Here is a 25,231-nt window from a genome sequence, read left to right on the forward strand (position 1 = left end):
CTCTCTGACTAAACGTCTGAGTATTTATATTCATAATAATTATCACCTATATCTTATGTATGTTCTCTTCAACATTATGATGTGATGTCAGTTATAGTGACAGAAAACTGTTTTCATGATTTATTCTAAAATGCTCAGAAAAGACCTAAACTGGTTTCATTACATTTCCACAGATGTTCGTAGGTTTGATCAGTTTCTTCTCATCGCCACATGAAAACATCTGCAGCGTTTCCATGTGTAAGATCCTGGAGAAAGAATGAGAAGCTTTGGTTTCACATTGATGTCGGTGTGAGTTCACTCTGAGCAACAGATCGATGGACAATATTAGAGAGAGGGAGGTTAGCGGAGAGCCGTGGGGCAGGGTCAGAGGTCACATCCTGGCCTTGCTGCTCGCCACAGCGTCCTTTCTGCCACGGGGGAGCCAGAGGTTCAGATCTGCTGCTGACATGACCCCCTGAACAAACAGCCGACTCTCCCGGCCACATCTGGCCGACATTTACACCCAATCTCAACAAACAAACACAACGCGCATTTAGCTAATCGCTGATGATGAGAGGAGCGAGTGACCGGGTCAGCTCAATCAAGAGGCGGCTCAACAACACCCGACACAAGGGCCACAATCGAAAGCTGAAAGAAATCAGCCCAAAGCTGTTTTAACTTCAATTTTCATTTGTGTCCGTGCCGACGTTCAAACCTTGCGTTGGTACATTTGAGGTTGATGAATAAAAAAAGGAGAAATGGCGAAAAAGGAGAAGAGAAGGAACCAGTTGTCATCAGTGCGAGAGCAGACTGAGGGTTCTGGTTCCAGATGTTCGGTTCCTTTCTCTCGCTCCGTTTCTCATGCATTAATTCCCCGATGCCGTTAGCGGCCGATGCTAATGTGTCTGTCTTGGTCTGCTGGCGGCGTACATTAGCCAGTCTTACCTGCGGTATGCAGCCTGTGTCAGCAAACATGGACTTGAATCTGTCGTCCCTGCTGATGTGGGACAGAATGCACATGCTGAGCCGTCTCTGGCCCTCGTCAGCTGCAACAAAAACAGGAGGAGGAGGAGGAGGAGGAGGGAAGTCCGTGGATGAATGAGTGGTTGTGCCGTAACGCTCCGCGGGACGCCAATGACCACATCTAGGAGAGCTGAGTGTTTTCTGAAAATATTAATGGGCTGAATGGTCTTTTTAAAAAGCAGCGATGCTTTCGGGCGTCAGCTTCAGAATCAGCTCCAGTCGACTGCAGTTTCACAGTTTGACGAAAACACAACGTTTAAAAGTGGAACTGAGATTGTTGAAGATTTAGATCTTCAGTAGGAGCCAATGATTATTAAGAGACAGATAAAAATCTCCTTCTCACTGAGCCGTTACTCTGGACAGATCACAGACGTCACATTGGGTCTGTGTCTTCAGGTGAAAGCTGCTCTGTGGATTATCCAGAGGTTCCTGGTCATCGTTTGTGGAAACACACGTTAATGTAGTCTGTGGAACAAACTGTACACGTTACAGAGCGACATGATCGTCCCTCTGTGGACGAATGTTCACGCTCCTTCAAACACTGGTTTGGTCTCCACCTGCTCCTGAGGACAAACATCTCTCTCTTCAGCTGCCAGAACACAACAAGGAGCTGAAGACGTTTCATTTCATCTGAACATTAAATGTTGATAAATGTATTTTTAAAGATGTGAGCATCACAATCTAACTTCCATTCACTCATGTTCTGTCACAGACTGTGCATAAAACCAGATGAAGAAGCATCTGGATCGCCCCCTGGTGGCCGGCTGCAGTATTGGTTGAGCTTGTGTATCATCTTCGTACCGTCTCCCCCCCGATCGCCACCGCACAGACTAAGACTCTAAATGTCTTCAGAAGTAGAGACGTGTCCATCTTCACGTCCAGTCCAGGGTTGATGCGTGGAGCAGCCATCTTTTAGATTTTCAGGTGGCGTTCAAGTTTAAATTTCTGACTGGGAACTCTGAACTCTGGAGCGCAGCAAGAGATTTGAGGTTTGTGCCACTTGTGGGCGCTAACGTGACCTGAGGCCTACGGGAGCGATGAGACGCGGGGGCACGACTCAAAAAGATATTTTTAAACGTTCTAATTTGTCGCTGACTTAATCAACATCACAGCGTTAGTTTCTCTAGGTGTGTTTAACGTCCTCCAGTAAAAACCAGCTCATTCCCTCAGACGGAGCTGATCAAGCGTCTGCAGCGGCACCAAGGAGATAAAGTCGGAGGGTCTCGAGTGTTAGACCGTCGGTGAGCCCGGGACCTTTATGAGTTTGACCCCTGACCAGAGCTGGAGGCCTGGAGGAGGAGCCGGCCTGGGAGACTTCACAGAGTTCAGACCAGAGTTTGACCCGGGGGACTTTTCATTAAGAGAAGTGTTAAGAGAGAAGCTCTCCGCTGGACCAGAACCACTGACAGACCTCCTGTCATGCCCACCAGCCTGGTCCAGTTAAAGCTGGTCCCAGCCACGTTCGGTCACCGGCCGTGCAGCGGAGCCTTATCGGCGACGATGAGATCCAGATGTGCTCAGTGAACCCCTGGAATCACAGGAGGGAGAGCGGCCGAGCAGAGACGGCTTCTAGCTTTAATTGGGAAAACAGGAGGAAGCATCAATTTTACTGCCTTTAATAAGTCAGAGCTACGCTGCTCGCTGCTCTGGCCCTTCCAGCGCAGCGAGCGATTGGCCCAAACATGTGCTTCTCATTAGCAACCTCGACCATACCTTAACATGCACATGAAAACAAACACACACACACACACTGGTAGGAACATGGAGGATCCTTTACGAGTGAAGAGAGAGATCCCATTAAATGTTCAAAACACTCGTAGAGAGTTGGTTCAGCACAGATGAGAAAGAGAAGGTGAGGGGGGGGCTGTTAAGAATTAACTAGGCTGTTCGGGGGCAGTTAGTGGGAGAGCTACACTCCAGTTACACCCCGGCCCGATTTAAAACCGCCCAACCTTCGTAAAATCACACCCGCACACATTAGGAGCGTCTGGACTCGGTTTGTGGACAGAGCTGCTCCATTGTTTTTGTATTTTCTGGAGATATAAGTGAGCTGGGTTTGGTCGGCAGAGACACGAGACATTACGGGACACAAACGTTCTTAAAGACGCCCCCCCCCCACTGCAGCGTCCTCCTCTGTCTCTGCTGTGAAAACAAGTCAACCAGAGTCTGAGGCCGCAAGTCCATCTTTGGTATTATTTGTTTATTATTAAATCATCTATAGATTATTCTATAAAATCTAAATGAAAAATCTAAATCTCCCTGATTCCAAAGTGACATCATCATGATTTGATTTGTCCGAACGAGTCCGAAGCTACAAACATTTCAAGCTTTTAAAGAATCATCAGTCAACAGAGGAGGCAGGAGAGATTTTCATTCAGTGAAAACTGAACCGTTCATATGTCACGTTCAAAAACGAGGCCGGGACATAAACAGGACCCCCCCACCTTCCTATGTTCAAACCATGAACTGATTTTATTTTTTAAGTTGCAGCAAACTGACTGATTGTTTATGCACCGAATTAAAAACGGCTGCTGACACAGAGGAATTTGCTCGTCTGCGTTCAGGTGGAGCGGCGACGGATCGAGTGGGAGGTGATGATGACAAGCGAAGGCTTTCATCTTATCACTGGGGGTCGTGACCTCAGGTCAGGGCTGGATGGAGAGAGCGGTGGATGACAGCCTCTCTCTCTCTCTCCAGATAAGAGTGCTCGTGCAGAGGGTGTCAGTTGAAAGCAGATGATTAATGGAGCCTCCGCTCTCATACAGAGAGAATTACACACTCGTGCAAACACACAAATACAGGCGAACTCCGCGGTGTCAGAACCCTGAGCGAGCGTGATATTTTAGTGTTAACGTATATTATGTGTGTGCTTTGCTTCCTGAATGAGCACCCCCCCCCCCCCCCCCCCCCCCCCCCCCCCCCGGTACTTCCCAGAGCCAGCCCTCTCTGAATCTCTGAAGACCCTCCACCTCTCCGGCCTGCTCCTACAAAAACAACATTTGTGCAGAGGCAGTGGCGTGTTATTCTAACAAATACATTATATTAATTATGCTGTTACCCGAGCCCCCCCCCGAGAGGCTTCAAAAGGCCCTTCATGGAGACAGTGTCACGTGACCCCGCGGACAGGACGGAAGTCCTCTCTCTCTAATGGAGGGGAGGACGAGCTGCACCTGCACACGCGCCTCAGGAATAACAAATAACAGACTTAACGATGGCTGAGATCTTCACATGACGTGATGCAGGAGCCAACGCGTTTAGTTCAACCTCAGTCATAAACACGGTGTAAACACGTCTGCAGGAACCAACACATCAGTGACCGGGAGGAGAAGGAGAGTCCGACCCGGGAGGAGAAGGAGAGTCCGACCCGGGAGGAGAGTCTGAACAGTAAGGTGGAGTTCAGCAGCACGTTTGTCTACCAGCTCATTTTTTAATTTACATTTTTCAAGTAAAAGTTAAAGTGAAACAAGTTTATAATCAATCTCTGTCATTTCATCTGTGACCAAAGAGAAAACCATCAACTGTTCTTAATGTGTTCTCTTCTGTAATCTGTTGAAAAGGAAACTGATGATTTGATTGGCTGAATGTTTATGAACGAGTTTACACAAACAAACACGAAACCAGAATGAATTCACTTTCTATTTTTATATTGAAGCAGAATAAAAACTTCTGTTAAAAGACCAACATGTATTTGAATAAAGAAGTTAAACTAAATCTGCAGAATTAATTATTTAGATGTGCTTCATAATTAACAAATGTTTAGATTTAATACCATTTTAATTTAGCCTTTGGCTGCCTGGTTATAATGTGTCTTGTTATAATATTCATTATCATTTAGCATGATCATTTTTTAATTATTTTAATATTACACTAATAAAGCACAATATTACTTTTACCAATAAATATTTACACAGTGACGACACTGCACATACACAACATGTTGTACTGCATTGAACGTATCATTCACAGTAATTCTTTTTTATTTGTTTATTAAACGTTTCTCTGTGTCGTCACCAACAACACAAATGTTTCTGTTCTTATTTATTATTTCTGTACTTCGGTCTGTGAGGAACGTTTTTTAATTCAGAAACTTCTGCACAGAACTCGGATTCTTCCAGATCCTCCAGCACAGAGAGGCTTCCTGTGAGCGACAGGCAGGTGGAGGTGTTGAGCTGATGACACAAACACAACTGGACTCTCAACAACACAACACTGTCCTCTGTCCTGTGTGACTGTCAGGGCCCGACGCAGCAGCACCGGTGCGTCCGTCACAGTGCTGCTGGGTAACGTGCCTGCTTCTTCTTCTGTGGTCTCCCCGCAGCCAGACCTCGTGGTCTGGTGGCTCCCAGTTAAAAACGCACTCAGTGCTACTGTGTGTGAAAGCAGCTCCAGTCACACCATCACAAACCAGACCTCGAGCTGCGTAATCAACTGCAGCCTGCGTCAATTACCGCTGACATTTCCCCTCTATTAGCAGCAAAGAAAATAAACCCTTCAAACCGTGTTGAAGTCTGATTCAGACAGAGTCACATGTTTGTGAGTAAATACCACGCGTTGACACACGGTATCATTACATGATCTATTTCTAATCAACTCCAACATCCGTGTCCGTGAGGGGGTGAGAGGTCTTCTCCCTCCTGTAAGCTGATATTCTCATCTGGGTCAAAGTGTTGAAATGTCTGTTTCCCCGCTGGACACCAGCCTGAGTGGGTCTGGACCCCCTGGAGGCCTCTTTAATCTGAATCAAAGATACAACCAAAGGGAAACACGGAGATAAAACCAGTTCCTAACAGCGTCTGGCTTTGATAAAGACCCACAAACGGACCCAGATTGGAACCAGGTGGAGCCGGATTAGGAGAAAGTTCCTGTACGAGCGCTGAGGGACACGTGGCCAAAAGTGGAGCCACTAAATCTTTTTTAATTGAAATTTGATGAACAGTTGCTCCAGGTTTTCTGCGGGAGAGCAGCTATTTGTCAGAATGAACTTGTTTCACCGAACAGAAACAACTTTAATATCAAAGACGAGACGACTCGTCAGGTGATTGATTCTCCTGATGGAGAAAAATCCAGTGAAACAATCAGATATTGTGAAAACCATGAATCTGCTTCTGTAACAGAAAATCATCTCTGAACAAAACTTCTGTTAATTGTATTTAATTTAATTCTGTTTAATTTAATGCTTTGTTTGTTTGATGTGTTTGTAAATCTGTAGAACATGTTCATGTTTTGTCTTTTACAAATGTTTGGATGTTTTTTATTCCTCGTGCTTTTTGTTTGTTAAGCTCTGGTGATTTTAAACTTCTTTATCAAAAACTTTTCTCTGCAGCAGAACGGGTTTTTGTTTGCAGAGGTTATGGAACGTTCTCTGAGTAGAAGATGGGCGAACTGGTCATCATCATTTATCACTTGTTTCTTAAAACGTCTGCCTGGAAAGTTTCTATAAATTAATATTAAATAATCGTATTCATTTTGACAGTTTAATAATAGTGTTTTACGTGGGTGAGTGATTATTATAATTATTCTTATATTAAATATTCTGGATGTCTCATGTATTATTGTGTTCACACTTCAACTCTAACATCCACACAAACTTACCTGATAACTCTGGAAAAGTTTGAAGTGTGTGTGAATTTGAAGAGGTGAAACAAACCGACCAGTGTTTTCTCGTAGCGCCTCGTTCAACAGTCTGAGACAGATTCAATTAGAACGAGAGAAAACTAATTCAGCCCAAATGAAAACACCTCTGATGAATATAAAATGCTGTTTATGCTGCTTCAGGCAAGAAACAGGTAGTTTATGTATTTTAATCTTGTTCCAGCCAAACAAAGCTTTAAATAAATAAAGCTTCAGGCTCTTCACTGCTGCGTTAAATGAGCTTTAAATGACAGTGAATTAAACCATCATTAGATATTTTCACTGGAGAATCTGTCTGTTTGATTATTCAGACTCAGGCTCGAGATGAAATACAACACAACACATTCAAATACATAGAGATGAGAATTCAATTTAAATTAGAATCTCTGGGTTTGTTAAAGCTCAGAGCTCGTCCACCTGAACCAGAGGATCAATCAGAGCAGCTGAGGTTAGCTGATTGGTCCTCTGGTTTAAAAGCAGCAGCAGAGCTGAGAGAGGGAGACATGGAGGACGACAGAGGACGAGAGAGGACGCAGGCAGAGCCGAGCAGCATGAAAAGGTTATGTGTAAATATATAACATGAATTGAGGACATAAACATGCATTTATTTTATTTTTATTCTGAGTATTTGTGTAAATTAAAAGTTATCATATGAGCAAACATAAACACTGACGTGTCTGTGACTGACTCATGTTGGAAGATACTCACGGTCAATTGATGCCAATAAATTCTAAACACAACCTTTTTCATCATCAAATGATTTTTCAGAAAATGGATTCTATCGAGATCAGGTTGAGCAGAGAATGGAGGATTGAATTTGTTCTGTGACGAGTTGTAGAACATCCTGACGTGTCTCAGCTGTTTTATTGAGAAGCTGCTGTTGGATCAGGAGGCTCAGGAACTTTCTGAAACACTCTCACAGTGACGAGCTGCTCATCTGACTTCATACATTCATTTCACAAACAGATATAATAACTAAAAACACTGACTTCAACTCCTTCATTTTGTTTTCAGAGCAGGAACTCTCCTGAAACGATACAGGCCTCCTTCTTCTCCTCCTTCTTGTTCTCCTTCTGCAGCTCCTTCTTCTTCTCCTTCTCCTCCTTCTTCTCCTTCTTCTCCTCCTTCTGCAGCTCCTCTTGCCCCGAGGTTACAACTCTTCAGCTCCATGTTCACACACAGCGACTCCATCCCGACTGTGTGACCAGTGGAACAGGGAGAAAAAGAATTCCATCTATCCCAAAGTGGATTTTCAAAACTTAATTCATGTTTGGAATTTCAGCTCCGAGTCGTCATTTAAATGATCCGGAGCGTCGAGAAGCTTCGTAAGTAAACCGTCAAAGTCAAAACACGTCAAACAGTGAATCCTGGTCCCACTCGTAATCAGGCCAAGTCGAACCGCTGCACAATCCAAACCACATAACGCGGAGATGGAGACGAGCCAAGAACCAGGATCAGTTTTCAGACGCTCACGTCCTCCCGCGGCCTAAATCAGCCCTGACAGACGTTTATGTATTATTCTAGCGAGGGCTAATTTTAGTGTTTCCGAAACCCCAGGTGGAAAGTGAAACTTCAGAGGTAGGTGAGCTGCCAGAGGTGGAGGACGACTGTGACTAAGAGGGAGCGTCGGTCATTAGGTTTTCACTGGATGCTGTGTCTGGATAAATTAATTCAGTCACATGTGAATATTTTTCTCCAACATCATTGATTTGTACAGCTTTGTGTTCCGTTCTTAGAAAATGACTTTGTCTCGTTTGGGGTTAAAGTTTTAAATTGTTTGAATCTTTTAATTTACATTTACAGTTACTTAAGAGAAACTCTCAAATATGGAGTAACAGCTATTGTCTTTTCTATGTTTTCTTTACACCTAATAATAAAATAAAATTAGCTTAAATTAAAACCTTGAGGTCAAAGTCACCATGAACTCTTTGTGCCACAGTCAATAAAGATGGACGACATCAACGGGAGAGAAGCAGAAGAAGGATGGAACCAGGATTTTCGGGTTCGGGGAGTAGACGCACCCGACAGATTATTGGGTTCATGAAACTAAATCCTACTGACGAAGATAATAACCATATTTAAATGATGTCAATGTGACGCCGAACAAAGAGACGTCTGCTCACGTTTGACTCGTTTACCTGCAGGACACGTAGATGATGGCGGTTTCCAGGACTCGAACCAGCGCGTTGAGGGCCCACTCTGACCGCAGACACACAAATCAACGCACAACGCTTGTAAGATCGAAAGAAAGGGCTGGAGATGAGAAAGTGTGGAAGTCGCTCGGAGCCGGGCCGAGAAGAGCAGCACGGCCGGATGTTAATCTAAAGAAGCGTGGGGGAATGCGATGAGGTCGGCGGCTCCTGGGGATTTTGAGCTATGGGTGCTCCTCAGCGTAAAGACGTGCGTCCCACAGTTCGTCTCCTCTTTCCTCGCTGACCTCAGGCCTTCGGGTTCACGAGAACATTCGGCTCTTATCAACACCGCACCGGCTGATGCAGCGCGACAGGGAGAGCGAGCTGACGATGCTTTATGACAGATACAAATGAAGCGGCGCCATCACACGAAGGCCGCGCAGGATGACGGCTCCGTGCTGTTGCTGAAGAAACAGGCCGGTTGTCACGGGAGGGAGCAGAACGGAGCCGAGCTGTGGGTTTAAGTCAGAGAGGAGGAGCTGATAAGAAGCAGCAGATTCTTAACGCTGAGCAGTTGCTGCTCTGAAGGTTGATAACTGGGTTAAACAGGAACTGAAGGAAAGTTCATCCTCAACTTTGAAAATAACAGTTTGACCAAAACAAGAAAGTGAACTCAGCAGTTTGTAGAAAACATGAACAAAATAAAACCAAATGTGAGAAGAGAAAAGTTTTTAACTTGGCTGAAACAGAACTTTAAACTGAAGTCATTTTTTAAGGAAACGTCTTCAGTTCATCTTCAGGTTGATCATTAAATTATTACTTTAAAATGTTTTCTTGCTCTGATGTTCAGAATCTCTGTCCTCAGACTGTCCATCGCTGCAGCTCCTCTCTTCAGCCTCCGTCTCAAACACTTGCTTTTAGCTCTTGTCTCTTTCTTTTTAGATTTCTGAGATTTTTGAAGAAGATGAGTTGTCGTTCTGTTTTAGTGCCTTTCAGCAGATGTGATGGATGTCGTGGCTGCAGCTGAAGTCACAGAGGCCACGGGGGTGAGTGTGGGTGAGTGTGGGTGAGACAACACGGAACATGACCTGCAGTAAAAACGGGAACTGGTTTAAAAAGCCTTTTGACTCATTTTACTTCGTGTGTAGATGAAGTTTCACCACCGCAGAGAACGTTAGTTTGAATCCCAACTTACTGGATGTTCCTTCAATGTGTCATTGAATGAACAGATGTCTCAGTGTCTAACCACACGAGTACAGTGTGTGTGTGTGTGTGTGTGTGTGTGTGTGTTGCTTCCTGACCCGAGGTCACTGAACACAACACAGACACCAACAGCTGAACACAGGTTACACATTTTTATTAAAGCTACGAGTGAGAAATAAACAAGCGACCTGGTAACATGTAAACCTGCACAGCAGGGCCTGATGTCACCTGTCTATGTCTAACTTGTGGCTGGTGATGGATGCATCAGAATATTATAATGATAACAGACACCATCTCCAGCTGCTCTTCATTTTCAAGGTGAAGAACAGGAGCTACAAACTACACGACTGTAACTGATCCTGAGGTCAAAGGGCGACCGTGTCAGTAGGAGTGAGACACGGAGGTGTTAAGACGACATAAATGAGACTAAAGCAAAACCTGAACCTCACCAGGTTCCAGTCCAACCCTAACCCCTTGTCTCAAATAACTCCAGCCTCAGCTTTGAGACCCAAACCAACAAGTACCTGACGTCCTGACCTGTGGTGCTCAGCTTCAGGCCCATCGGTTCACTAATCTGTAAACACTCCTGACAATCATACACTCGTTTCCAAAAACAGGTTGTATAATTCAAACAGGAGTTTCCAGCTACGACTATATTGTCACAATAGTGTGAAAATATCTTGTTACTGATAAAAAGCTTCTCTTCAGTTGTGTGTCTGTGCACACGAGAATCAAACCACTCTGAGCCTTCAGTGAGGACCAAGCAGGATCCATGTGTACAAACACCAGAAGACGTTTCTAATTTTAGGGGACGTCATTCGGCTGACAGGCCGGAGGCTGGACTCTTATATGCTGCAGGAATTTGCAGCCTGAAGTCAACTTGCCCCCCCACTCCCTTAAAGCTAGCAGGTGATCTGTCAATCTGAGCACCACCCCCGTGAACTGGATCTCTGCTGATCGTCGGACGCTCAGCCGGACACATTTAGCAGCAGCAGGAGAATCCGTGTGTCAGTCGGGCACCGTGACAGAGAGTTCCTCTCCTGCTCCATCGAACAAGCGTCGCTCTGTGAGCTGCCACACAACGACCAGCATGGACATTTCTCTGGAGGACGACGGCCGCACCTCGTCTCCCAACGTCGAGTATAAAGGAGCTCATCAAGCCTTCAGGGATCGGTGGAAGGGGACGGACGACACCATGTGTCGCCACAGCATGTCCTTCCACCTGCACCACACACTGAGGAGCGAGTTCTTCGCCAGCTACCTGTACCTGCTGGAGAAGACTCCTCTGGGTAAGCAGGGCCCCACCGAGGGCCCCACCGAGGGCCTCACAGTCACAGTCACGTTGTTATGGAGCGTGCAGCAGAGTTTCAGGTTTTATCTCATGGTGAAACCTGTGCTGATGGTTTTCCAAACATAAAATATAAGTGTCCCAGTGGTGCAGATAATAACATGAGTCACAGACAAGTCGACACATCAAAGTCTAAGAACACGTAAAAATAAACTGTCAAATAAAGTGTAGGGCACTAAATGAGTGTATATGTATTATATGTATTAGTTATGTTTCCCACAGTAATATTACTCATGATCATTTTGCACAGTTTAGATATTCTTCTCTAAACTGCAGCAAATCAAATCTTCCTGCATTTAAAACCTTATCTGTTTTATAGACGCTCATAGAAAAGATATGCTGGTAGAATTAATGGTATTGATGAAACCAGTTTGTGTTGCAGACGATAACACAATGATATTAACACTCACAGTATGTTTATTCACAATATAATGAGAAACAAAACTACGGCACATTTCAACACATAAAACGAGAGCGATAATCTGTCGTACAGGAAATCTGCTAGAATCTGAACCAGAGAACACACACTCATGAATATCAGTCCAAATAAATCAGATTTATTTTCATGAAGATCCATTAAAAATATTTCTGCCTAAGTTCTGTAGTTTTTGTTGAATCCTGCTGACGAACAAACGCGCGGAGTGAAAACGTATTTGGCAGACAGCGGCTGGGTCGGATGCTTCCCTGGTTAAGATGTGAACTAATGAGCCTCGAACAAGCTCGACAGTGCATTGTGATTATACTCGTCGTTGTTGGAGGTTGTAAGTCAGAGTGGAAGTTAATCCTCTTCAGGCCGCGGACTCCGTCCGTCATGAAACCTCAGAACAGGACATCGGAGCTGCCGTCTGCTTTGGCTTCAAGACGCCGTTCTCTCTTGCCGCTAACTTGATACCAGCTCCATTAATGGCAGCACCAGCACATGTCACAGGGATTATTCCTCAGCTCAATATATTTATCCTGAAAACGACAAGTCTGCCTAAAATAAATCTACTATAACTTGTGACACAGGATTTAAATTTAGGCTGAAGACTTCAGAAGTAAACATAACTCTTCAGGTTCTGTTATCAAGTGATCAGATGTCTCAGATTCTGTTCCTCCGAAAGGTCAAAGGTCACCTGTAATGAGCCGGTTCACTCTGAAGCTGGGAGACAGATGGACGTGCTCTGGACTGACTCTTCTTTGGCAGACGTGGACGTTGTCGTGTTGTTTCTCGTCCCTCGGTCTCGCTCGATATTTCTATACTTACTCTTCCTCTGAGAGTTTCCTGATGGGTCACATGACAGCTGAGTCCAAACTCAGAGGATTCCTCCTTCACTGGCTCAGAAACGACCTTCGTGACCTTCAAACGACCTCCACTCAGACGGCCGGACGCATGGTTCCCCCTCGTTGAAGGAGCTTTTGAAATGAGTCGCTCTAGTTGCTGCAGCTGTGACACAGTCTTCAAATGCAGCCTCCCAAGGATGAACTGAGACACAAGCTCGGAGGATGTGTTCTAGACCGCGAAGTCTGTTTCCTTATCGCTGTCGCTTAGCGAAAGAGCTGCCGTTCTGTCACGTCGAAGCCTGATACGTACACATCTCATCACATTACCAAACAGGTCATCACTGAGGAGCAATGCATCCTGGGATGGGACGGCCTGAGAAGGGGAAGGAGACATTTGTGGGCCTCTTTGAAGGAGCCTTGGAGACGGGACAGTCTCGTCGCTCCGCTGTGACGCAGTCTTCAAATGCAGCCTCGGAACATTCAAGCTCCAGCGATCAAACCTGACGCCACAGACAAATCTTCACCTCACAAGGAAGTGGACGCCTGGAGGGTCACGTCCTGATTGGTCGGTTTCTGCACCTTGTTTTCAGTGAAGCTTCAGCGCCTCCGCCTCTCGTCCTGATGTTTCTAACATGGAGGACGGCGTCCAGCGGGAAATGAATCCCCCGTCTCAATGTTTCACCGTGGTGTCATGAATGCTGCCTCCGGAGGATCGTGATGTCTCAGGATTTGTTAAAAGGTCACCGACATCGTTTTATTAAGTTCCGTGATTTTAACCTTTTATCAAGTGGTGACAGGAAACATCTGTAAATACACGACGCTGTGGACGAATCAATCAGCGCCTCATCGTATATCACAGAACAGCTGAGCCCAGGGTAACAGAAGCACAGCAGGTCCTTATTTATAGTCGCCTGGTAATCCAATCATCATCCAGCATTTCTCTCCACGCACACACACACACACACACACACACACACACACCGTATTGATCCGGATCTGAATCTTTACACATGAAACTGTACAAACGACACTCGTGTTATTTGTTGTGTTCGTGTTCCACATTGTCGTCTCGTTTCATTTCAAACCAGAAATAACCATATTTGGAGCAGTGGAGGGTGGAGCCTAACTGATCATGCTGCTGACATCATCACTTATAAGTCAATTAACACAATTTACAATCAGATCTAGATCGAAGCTTCGTGATTGTGACTCATTGTTGTTATGATTTAACGAGCACGTTTTAAATGATTCATCTGATCCTTTTTCTTTCTGCAAATATTGTAGAGTTAGATTCTCTAAACGTGTAAATACAACACTCCGACGTCAAAGCTCATGAGCACGACGACTTCTCAAATCAGGAAAACGTTTGTTCAGACGATTGGGGGACAATTGGACGGGACGAGCTGTCAAAGTGTTTTAATATAAACCACCAAATTAGAGGAAAACACATCTCAAAGTCTAAAAAGTCAAATGAGGGACCCAGTTTCTGAATGTCCTGTTTCTGTGTCCCACAGTGAAGCTCTTCCCGGTCACCTGCGAGTACATCAAGGGGGAGAAACAGTTCTACTACCGAGCTCAGCAGTTCTACGAGGACACGCCGGCCTCGGAGGAGGGCATGATGGGAGATTTTGTGGAGATATCCAACGTTGATCTGGAGGGGTCCAGGCAGTTTCTGAAGAGGTTTGTGGTGAGTGCAGCTGAACATTCATCCTCAGGCCCTGCTGATCACATGTCCAGGTTCTGTTACATGAAGGTCAAAGGTCAGGGTGTTTCTGTGAGACACAGATGGACCAGAACCTCATGATCACATGAGACGTTCTGCTGCTGCTCCATCAACTCACACACGTTCCTGAGGCTTCTGTCCGCGCGTGTCTCAGTTTACTCCTGCATGTGTATCTGGCTGTGAATTCTCATGTCAGGGTCTATTTTGGACGAAGAATTCATCGTCCTCCGTCCACAAAGAGAACTCCGTCTTGTTTCATGTGGGTGGAGGCGTCGGTGCAGTTTATGGTGGAGGCACAGACTCGATGCCAGCTCCATAAACACCCCGACAGAGCGGGCGGAGCCACAGCCGCTAATCCCTTTCTACTGTGGTCACTTTAACGAGAGCTAATTTGCAAACAGTGGAAAAGGAGGCGACATTTTCTAATTGTTCTTTGTGAGTAATAATATCAACAGTTTTATAAATTTTAATGTGTGTGTGTGTGTGTGTGTGTGAAGTTTTTTTTAGATGCTTGGAGACGTCGAGTGTTAATCCAGTAAATGAGTTGAGCAGGTTATTTGCAGGATCAGTGTTACAGGAGCTCTAATTATAAACTGGACGTGTTAAAGGAGCTGCAGTCGACAAGTGTCGATTCTTCTTCTGCAAATACAACAAATCCACCAACTCTCACCTGACCAATAACAACATACGTTCATTTTAACACAACAACAGAAACATAACTTAGCAAAGTCCACTATTCAAACACACGTTCTACAAAACAAGGACACAGTCACAATAATACTTGAAGCTCTGAACAGTATCTATCCACTATGCGTGCAGCGCCGACAGGTTTGTAGTTTGCCGACATTTCTTCTTCTTCATCACTCAAATGTTAATATGCAGCTCTCGTGCTGAGAACTGATTGTTCAAAACTCAGTGCAGTGATGAAGAGGAGGCTTCACTTCTCTCGTGATGATGACATCGTGGTGGATTCTGTATTTGTTGATAATGTCATTAGTCCTCGTTCTACACTAATTAACTCAATCTAATGAAACCAGATCCTGTACGAGTGTGAGCTCGGCTGCACATCATCGTTTTTTCAGCTCCTGTTTGAACCTGACGTCTCCATTTGGAACAAGTGCAGCAGGAGAAGATCTAGAAAGTGTCCAGATTAAACTGAGCTCCACGTGCACGGAGCAATATGGCAGTAATTCACCGGGAGCCTCCTGTAACCAGCTCCTCAGGGCCGCACCTCTCATTCAATCACACACTGGGGCCCCTGATGTGGAGAGGTTGGAGTGAGGTCAGAATCCCAAATGCAGAGGGAGAAAAAGCAGCGTGATTCAAGAGAGGAGAGTTTTTGTTCCCCTGTGGTAAAGTTCAGAGTTTCGTTGACCTGAGGAACTGACGTCTACGCGTTTGTGGCGTCGGTGCGTTTGAGGTCCGACATCTGGCTCAGAAATTCTGCAGAGCCCAGAGGAGCTCATGGATATGCTAATAAGATGCTGCGGGGAAGCAGACATTTTGTTTTCTGGGAAACTTAAACTCAAGTCTTATGTTTTGTGATTTCGCTTCAGTTTTATTACAAGCGATTATTGTGAGTTGACGTATTTTGTCGTGAACCCACAGGGTCCAGGTGGGGCCGGAACACACTGCGCCCTGGACTGCGGCTCCGGGATCGGGCGCGTGACCAAAGGCGTCCTCCTTCCTGTGTTTGAGAAAATGGAAATGGCGGACATGATGGAGCACTTCCTGCTCCACGCACACGAGGAGTACCTGGGCGACGACGCCGACCGCATCGAGACGTACTACTGCTACAACCTGCAAGAGTTCACGCCTCCGAAGAACAAGTACGACGTCATCTGGATGCAGTGGGTGGCGTGTAAGTGTCCCAGCATTGAGTCCGCTTTACCTGTGTGAGGGGGCGTGTCCTCTGGCCTGTATGATTCAGGAAGGATGTGTGGGGATGAAATGGAGAAATAATCTTTATTTTCATGTCAGTGCTTCAGTCAATCAGCTGAAGCAAAGTAATCTACACTCAAAGATCCCTGCAGAGGGCGCTGTCTCATCTTTGTTTTTTTTCTTCAGGTCACCTGACAGACAAGGACCTGATGAACTTCCTGTTTCGCTGTAAAAAGAGCCTGCGTCCGAACGGCGTCATCATAATGAAGGACAATATGGCGCGGCAGGGCTGCAAGCTGGACCCCATCGACAGCAGCATCAGCCGCCACCTGGACATCATGAAGAGCATCATCGCCAAGGCCGGCCTGGAGGTGCTGGACGTGGAGATGCAGGAAGGATTCCCTGAAGTCATCATGCCCGTCTGGATGGTCGCCATGAAATAGACATTATGCTGTTAAAGTTTCACATTGTTGTTTCTCAAAAACCAGGAGCAAAATCCAGCCTAAAGCAGAATTCACATGTTATTCCAGTTCTGCTAAAGTCTTTAAGATTCGTGATTGATTCTCTAAAACCTACAACAACACAGCGAGAACTCCTCACGTCATCAGGAGATAAATCCTGAAACGGCAGCGTGGACGGGGAGATGACACCCGGCGTGACTTTATGGAGACAGGAGCCTCTTTCCTGCTCCGCACTGACATGAAATAAAGCTTCAGTGGAACATTAAACCTCCACAGAAGCACTCTGTGTGTCCACAAAGACACTCTGTGATTTACTGTCCACCAACCACCACCAGGTTCTGTAGCCCGACGACATCAAACGTCGGAGCCTCAATTCTCTGTGGGAGAAGTTTGTTCCTGTCGGAGGATCATTGGAATAACATGTGAATTTAGATTTACCGTTGGGTTTGTCCTCCCACTGAAACATGTTGCACTGCGGCGTGTCAGTAGCGTGTCATAGAGGGCTGGATTTAAACCGTTGTGCGGAATTAACATGTGATCTGCATGTACATATTTCATGTGGACGATGACGCGTGGCCTTTGCAGAGAGAGAGCGTCTCGATCTGCAGAGTGAGGGTCATGTGACATGGAGACAAACTGACGCTGTGATGTCGAGTCGTTGGGTTTGAAGTTTGAAAGATCAGCTTCAGGCCTCAGGCGACGTGAGAACCTGCCGATGGCACAAACTCACAAACTGTGTTGAAGAATCCGAGTCAGATCCTCACAACCCCCGAAATCAAAATCCAAGATGGCTGCTGCACGCGTTAACACAGAGACTGTCAATAAAGAAGAATCTCCACTTCCACCTGTTGTACAAACATCTCGGGTACAAACGCTGGCTTCTTGAGCCCTGACGTGTTTCACAGTCGGAGTCCGTGCAGCAGCGACGGTGGAGCTGTGGTGTCTGTGTTTCCTGATCCAGATGAAACGTCCACAGACCAAGTGTTGAAAACAAGAGGCAGCTTCAGTGTGTTGCTTTCCACTGCAGGAGATCAGCTTCTTCTCACAGCCTGCGAGTCACAGGTGTAAATATGAATTCAGTTTTCATGTAACACTGTGTTTTATACTTTGCTTGTAACATTGCATTTTTATATGGACTTCTCTTGTGTAGTGTGAACATGTAGAACTGTGCTGCTTCACTTCCCTGAACAACACTGAAGTTTCACTGTGTTTCTAAAACTCTGAAAGCATGTGGAGGCAGTTTTATGATTTTTTTTAATGCTCTTTTCACATATAATGTTTTTCATCCCTGTTCCAAACAAAGACTAATGGGATTATAGCAGGTAATCACCTTTGGTTATTATAATCAAGGCTGGAACATAAACGTTTTACAATTTCCCCTAAGTATTCCGACAGCGCGGCCGCTCCACGCCCCCCCGACAGTGACCGAGCGGCAGTCTTCCACAAAACACACGAGATAATTGAGATCCTCTCAAATCGTTATGGTAATTCTGCTAAGTATTATTACTGTTATTATTTTTTCAGACTAACAGTAGAAGCAGCACATTGTTTTGGGCTAATGACTTTCAGCTGGGCCCTGAGGTGGATATGGTGGTGGGGGGGGTGATTATTTCCTGATTTTGACAGACAGTGCCGGCTTTCATATCTGCCCTGGCTTCATTTCAGGCCTGTCACATGTTGTCAGCATAAAACACATCCAGGAGTCGCCTCAAATATTCAGCGTTTGCGTGCGTAAGCGCTCGACAGGAGCGGAGCGGGCTGGTTCCTCCCCGAGCCTCTCATGAAAGGATAGTTTGTCAGTGAGTCGCCTGGCACTGAACAAGTACAACATCATACGACCGTTGAAGGCGAGATAGCGTGAGATGATCGCCGCAGCGTCAGAATCACTCTGGAGACACATTTTCCACATCCAGTATGCATTAAAGATCAAAATGCCTCAAAGTTAAACTTGTAGGTAATTTTTCTTCCTCTCTCTGCAGCAAATAGCAGCCAAATGTGCTGTCACCTTTTCAGGAGAGTTTAGCGTCGCTGACAGTCAAGCTGATCGTTTCTAATACTGCTCAATGTCCTCCGCAGCCGCTCGGCAGCAGTTTGAATATATTAGCAGCGGTAACACTAATTTGTCCCGTCACATCAGCAGAGCAGAGGTTTGGGCCCGAGTCCAGAGCGAGTGTATCTCCGACAGCTGACAGAGACAGGAGCGAGACAGAGAGCTCGGGGGACAGATGTGACCAACACTGAGTTTGTGTTTCGCAAGTGCGAGCACCTAAATATGCAAAACACAAGTGGGAGCAGTTCATCCTGCAGCGCCGAGGGCTGAAGTCAATGTCAGAACACGGGAAAGTAAACGGGCTCCGTTGTTGGCGGGTCGAGACACATACTGAACATTCTGTCTACAAACTGATGACTGGACTTCTGACTTTATTGGACAGTGGACAAGATGGAGACAGACAGGAAATGAGGACAACACACAGCAGAGGGACATTGTACTTACTGTATGAAATTCATTTTGAACAGTTTGTGGATGCATCGCTCTGTGGCAGAGGAACATTTATAAAGTGACGGAGAATCACTTCAGCTCAAAGTGTAGATTCAACATTCAGAGATCTTTATTGTCATGATGCTCAGACACAATAACATTGTCGGAGGCTTCTCACTCCAGTCGGGATATAAAAGAGGAAAAATATAAGAATAGGTTTATTTACAGTTATCTGTGCCTCAACAAGAGTACTACTTAAAAAACTTTTGACAAGGGAAACAAAACGTAGAAGCCTCAGAGACACGCGTGAGGATCCGTCTCCCGGGACGGACACAAGTGCAGCAGATGCCTCGTGTAATGGGGAAGTATTTGCAGCACTGGTTAGAATAAACAGATTGTAACATGATGGAAGGTAAATGAGCTGAGGAGTTATTGTCAGTAAGTATCTGAGGAGACATATTGTTTATCAAGCAGTCTCGCTGTGATCACAGTCCACGATCCATCATTATGACCTCACTGCTGGATATTCGTTGGTGAAATCTAAATTGTGTGAGTCTGAAAGGAGATGAAACCTGAAATATTCTTTCTGTAATTTATCAAACAAGACTAAGACAGACGAATAAAATCTACCTTGAAGTCACTACTTTCGTTTCATGGGCTGCAGTGACCACTTCAAGCTTCCGGGGCTGCTGAGGACACTTTATTGTCCCTCTGTGTGGAAGGACGTGGTGGTGGCTGCGCTGCCGCTCCCGTCCTCATGCAAAGATAGTAAACACCCCCAGGAAGCTCCAGAGGAGACGTTTTCCAGAGCGGTGGCATCAGCTCAGACAGCCGGAGCTTTCATCCTGAAAAGAATCTTTGTGGAATCGACAGTCGACAGAAACCTCAGTCGTCTCTGGAGTCGCGATGGTTTCAGAGACAGAGAGAGAAGAGCCTAACCTCTATTCCCTGGGAGACTTCAGACCAGAGGAATGTGCTTTCTCTTCATCTCTTGTTCTCACAGTAACTCATGTCACTTAAAGAAACAGACCTGGGGATTCTTGGTCTGTTCCTTCTTTGGCTGCCCGTGCAGGGTTTAACTCTCGCAGCGTGTCGTCGAGGGTCTGACGGTGGGTTTTCAGCCTCGCTCAGCTTTCCTCGGCTCAGAGGGCAGGGATTAGTTACACAGGCCGTTTTTAGGGCCAGCGTCGAACATGTAATATTTCATCCAGCGATGTGGGTTTGGAGCCGGGATCAGGTGCGGCTGACTGTGAGGGTTTAATCTCCGAGCCAACGATGAACAAACGATGACAAATGTTCACATGTAAAACTGCCCTGAAGTTATAACTTAAGCTCAATATACCAAGATCAGAAAAAACTGCTCACTGGACGAGAAACTGAGCTCCGACCAAGAACGAATCATTTCTCTGAAAATGAGCAGCGTTGCATGGGAAGCGTTGCTCACAACAACAACAGGGAGAGGAATTTATTCCCATCTGGAGCTGGTGTGTGAGTGTGTGTGTGTGTGTGTGTGAGTGTGTGTGTGTGTGTGTGTGTGTGTGTGATTCACCGTGTAGCCATGCAGGGTCAGTGTGTTACTGGCTCTATGTGCAGACCCAGAGTTATACATACACACTATACACTGTAAAAATGTGGTGCAACCTCTCTGCACTGTGCATGACCGTGTGTGTGTTGTGTGCGTGCATGTGTGTGTCTTCCACATGTATTACACAACACAAAAACAACAGATGTTTGTGCGACAACAATTCTTGTTGGAACAATTGTTTGTTTTATTGAACATCGATATGAAATCAAAGTGACGTTAAAGAAGACACAACATATATATATCAAACACACACACACACACCAACAACCAGCTACAGATGTAACACACAACCAGCTTCACATTCTCAGACTCACACACACACACACACACACACACACAGACACACACTGACACACACGAGGACAAAGAACACAGGGAACAACAGCAGGAGAACACTGGACCACATCCTCACACAGCAACACATGTTTCTGTTCAAGTGACAAAGAACTTTTATTGTGACGATGAACAAAGGAGGAAGTTGAGATGATGTCGTTGTCGAACTGACAGTCCAGGTCAGGAAGGTTCCATGACCTCATCCACGGGGGCTGCGCTTCATTCGGTTGCCATGGTTACATCATGATGGTATTACGACCAGCATCAGCACCTTCAGGTACAGTACTCAACAGTACTACAGTACTCCACAGTACTCCATAGTACCACAGTACTACAGTACTCCACAGTACTCCACCTTACTACAGTACTACAGTACTCCAGTACTCCAGTACTCCACCTTACTACAGTACTCCACAGTACTCCACCTTACTACAGTACTCCACAGTACTCCAGTACTCCACCTTACCATCGTACTACAGTACTCCACAGTACTCCAGTACTCCACCTTACCATCGTACCACAGTACTCCACAGTACTACAGTACTCCAGAGTAGTACAGTACTCCAGTACTACACACTAGTTCAAATGCTCCACATGAACGTCCTCGTGGTTCAAACATTTTATCGTCGAAGGTGAAGACTGCAGCTGCTTCCTCTTCCTCTTCTTCTTCTTCTTCTGTGGTTTAATGTGTCTCTACTTCCTGTGATTGGTCCAAACTGTCCAACAAAGTGTTTTCACTGTGAACCATCAGAACCAGGTTCAGTTTGATCCGGACCCAGAACTCCTCGTCTGGTCTGAGGAACCTGAGGAAGTTCAGCTCTGAACCAAACCAGTGCGACAGCTGATTCAATCACCTGGTGCTGATCCACCTCCACTTCTCTCCTGCAGCTCCCTCCATCATCCCTCCATCATCCCTCCATCATCCCTCCATCATCACACCGTTTACATCAACCCTTTCCAAACCTTCCTCGTCTCTGCTCATGTAGAACTTGATGATGATGATGATGATGATGATGATGATGATGATGATGATGATGAAGGTGCCCTGTCCTTAACAAAGTCACCAGGATCTTAACCATCGTTTTGTCGCATCACTAAATACATCGTCCTGCTGATGCGGCCGTCAGATCACAGAACTCCTCAGGGCGTCGACAAGTGAAGAGTTCCCATGATTCCACAGTCACAAGTTGAGCCGGGAGGAATGTTTGACTCGTCCACATACATTTGGCCAAGTGTTGTGTGTTGTCCTGTAAACAAAAACATTTTTCCACTGACAACAAACAACACACACACACACACACACACACACAGCTGGAGACACACACCACAGATGATGGCATGTGTGTGTGTGTGTGTGTGTGTGTGTGTGTGTGTGTGTGTGTGTGTGTGTGTGTGTACATTCATTCAGATCATCCAGAACAACACACACTTCACTTCCCTGACTGAGGGCTAAGAGCTCCACCACCCAATTAGATTCACCCGCAGTCCACGGCGTCGCCCCCCGCCCTCCTCGTTGCCATGGCAGCGTGTTGTCTGACATGTGGAGCCACTCTCGGGGCCCCGTGCTCTCGGTGCCCTTGGAAGCTCCGTCCCTCGACGCTGGTTTCAATTCCATAACCTTTCAGATCACGGAGTAATGAGTCGAAATGGCTCGCACATGCACATTATGCCCGAATGTGTTTTCCACCGAGCCGACCCACTCCCACCATTACACCTCCTCTCCCTGCGTGACTCAGAGCGGCGGCCCAGCGAGGCGGAGGTTCAGAGCGTGATGTGTGTTTGTCGGGAGTCAAGCGTGTGTGTCAAATGTGTGCGATGGGAGTTTGTCAAAGTAGATTTAAAGGATCAAGTTTCCTCTGTGTTCATCTGACGGAGACTCTGAGCATGTTTATCTGTTGGATCTCTTTCTTTACTTGTTCTTTTTCTTTCACTTTCCATCTTTCACCTCCTTCTCTTGTTCCCACTTTTCTTTCTTTCCTCTTCTTTCTTAACTTTTAAAATAATATCTCAAATGTTGCAGACTGAAAAAATCTTTGCACGTTAGTTCCAGATTGACCAGTTGTGTTGAGTTACATTATTTTATATATGATGTATTTTCCTGTTGTTGCCGCTCAGTCTTATGTACAGTGGATTTTATTTCATGTGTCATTAGATTCATTTGTTTGTAATACATTTGAATTGGATTTTTAAAAACTGTAAGAAAACGAACAGATTCAAAAATATATGATAAAGACTCATTGAGGGAAAATAAACAGTGAAGATAAACATTTACTTTAATTAAATCTCAAGCTTCTGTTTATTTATTTGTGTTTGAATGTAAGAGCTGAGCTCAGCCAATCAGGTATCAGCTCCGTCTGACAGTCACAGGTTCACTTCCTGTTGGACCTGAAGCAGGAAGTTGGCATTGACCTCGGATAAGAAGCTAATGAAGTGATTTAAACCAGCGGTGATGAACTTTGAACAGAACGAACGAGTGTGAGCGAGCCGTCACCGCTGCGTTCACAGGAATCGTCTCACTGGTGAGAGATCTGATCTGAAATCACCTGAGCAGCTGATTATTTAATCCTCACGTCTGTAAAATAACTGAAGTCATTATAAACACAGGATAAATACGTTGTGATGCTAATGTTAGCCACACGCACGTGTTCCATCTCTCGGTGTTGGTTCTTCTGTCACGTAAATTAACGGAGAAAATATTTCTGAATAATTGTAAACTTTGAATTAGTAACTTCTTCTCAACACAACTTCTATTTCTTGTTGGAAATGGGATTGTGTGTGTGTGTGAGTGTGATTGTGTGTGAGTGTGTGTGAGTGTGTGTGTGTGTGAGTGTGTGTGTCCATGATTGCGAGGTAAGAAACAGGCCCCGCTGCTGGAGCCATTAGCTGCTCCAGTAAATCTGCAGGGACCTGAGAGAGTCGGCCGTTGGGCGGCAGGTATTTCCTGCCTCTTGATCTTGGGAGGCAGAGCTCATTTCTGCTGGTGGGGGTTCGGCCTTCATAATAAGTTGTGGTTCGATGTTTGATGACAGTTTATTATTACATTTCATATTTTCTGGAGCCTGTTTGTGTGTGTGTGTGTGTGTGTGTGTGTGTGTGTGTGTGTGTGTGTGTGAGAGAGAGCTGTAACTGGAGGATTCAGAACATTTACTGCCAATTTTAAAATCCATTATTCCATGTCATCGTGAAGCTTCATTAGAGCTCCACTAATCAAACGTTCATATTCACGAGGAATGAAATGACTTCCTGGTTTCACTGCGAGGGTTATTTTCTGTCAGGTTTAGTCCGATGCACAAATCTTCACTACTCTGACCGACACCAGCTGAGAACTCCAAACGTCCGACCAGGAGTGAACAGTGAACAGAAGATGGAGTCTTGGCCCAGATATTAAAACATGACTCCTCCATGTTAACGCTGAGCTGATAGTTAATTCCAAAAACATTCTGAAAGACCATGAAACAGTGATTTTCTGTTCTTCCAGCTTCAGAGGTTGAAGATGAAATGTTGTGGCTGAGGAAACATCGTCGTCATGGCGACATGAGCTGCCTTCTTCTGGTTAATTGGACTTTTTAATTGACTGTGGTCACTGATGAGAAATGACAGATTTGTTTCAGAAGGAAACTGGACACATGCAGATGTCCTACACGAACAAGAGGTTTCACAGGACCACGTCTGTCTTTCCTCAGGAGACACAGACTGTTGTCTCAGACATTTGGAAAAGGACCAATGCTGTTGTTTTCAATCAGGAGGAGACAGTGAACGCCTCTCTCAGTCTGAAACCACCTCTCGCTCGCTTCCTCCCACACAGAGGACAGCAGCGTCTTTCAGCTTTCAGTGTGTGTGTGTGTTTTTTTCCTCTTGGTTTTCAGCCGCTCGAAGCTCCTCAACCTCAGGCAGGGTGTTTGCATTTTGAGGAAAACAGGATGTGAACTTTAAAGACCACACTAAAGGAGTTTATGATGGAAGGAGACATTGTTTAGCAGTGTTCTGGGCTTGTATACAAGGGGGAACATTGAAACACCCCAGTGGTTAAGATGTGAGGGGGAAATTTATTGGACTCACATGGGCGACATTTTTAGTCAACCCTAATAGTAATTTGCCCTTCACGGGGGGGTGGGGGGGGGTGGTGGAGGAGGATACTTAGAAGTAATTTGTGTGTAACTGAGATCATGAACCATGCTAATTATAAAGCT

General features: G+C 45.5%; 1 protein-coding gene across 5 annotated transcripts; it reads left to right on the forward strand.

The window, feature by feature from the left end:
• Window positions 1-7,118: 7,118 nt before the first annotated feature.
• Window positions 7,119-17,875, forward strand: ntmt2 (N-terminal Xaa-Pro-Lys N-methyltransferase). 5 transcript variants are annotated; one of them, XM_020108361.2, is made up of 4 exons: window positions 7,119-7,192; window positions 14,094-14,266; window positions 15,911-16,163; window positions 16,370-17,875. In XM_020108361.2, exons 2-4 carry the CDS (start codon window positions 14,195-14,197, stop codon window positions 16,624-16,626), a joined length of 582 nt encoding a protein of 193 aa, XP_019963920.1. In that variant the 5' UTR covers window positions 7,119-7,192; window positions 14,094-14,194; the 3' UTR covers window positions 16,627-17,875. The 5 variants fall into 5 exon arrangements, with proteins under 5 accessions (XP_019963920.1, XP_069376301.1, XP_019963919.1 ...); XM_069520200.1 differs by lacking the exon at window positions 7,119-7,192 and adding an exon at window positions 9,703-9,811; XM_020108360.2 differs by lacking the exon at window positions 7,119-7,192 and adding an exon at window positions 9,705-9,821.
• Window positions 17,876-25,231: the final 7,356 nt, after the last annotated feature.

This window comes from Paralichthys olivaceus, chromosome 3, assembly GCF_024713975.1.
Source record: "Paralichthys olivaceus isolate ysfri-2021 chromosome 3, ASM2471397v2, whole genome shotgun sequence".
Classification (NCBI taxonomy): domain Eukaryota; kingdom Metazoa; phylum Chordata; class Actinopteri; order Pleuronectiformes; family Paralichthyidae; genus Paralichthys; species Paralichthys olivaceus.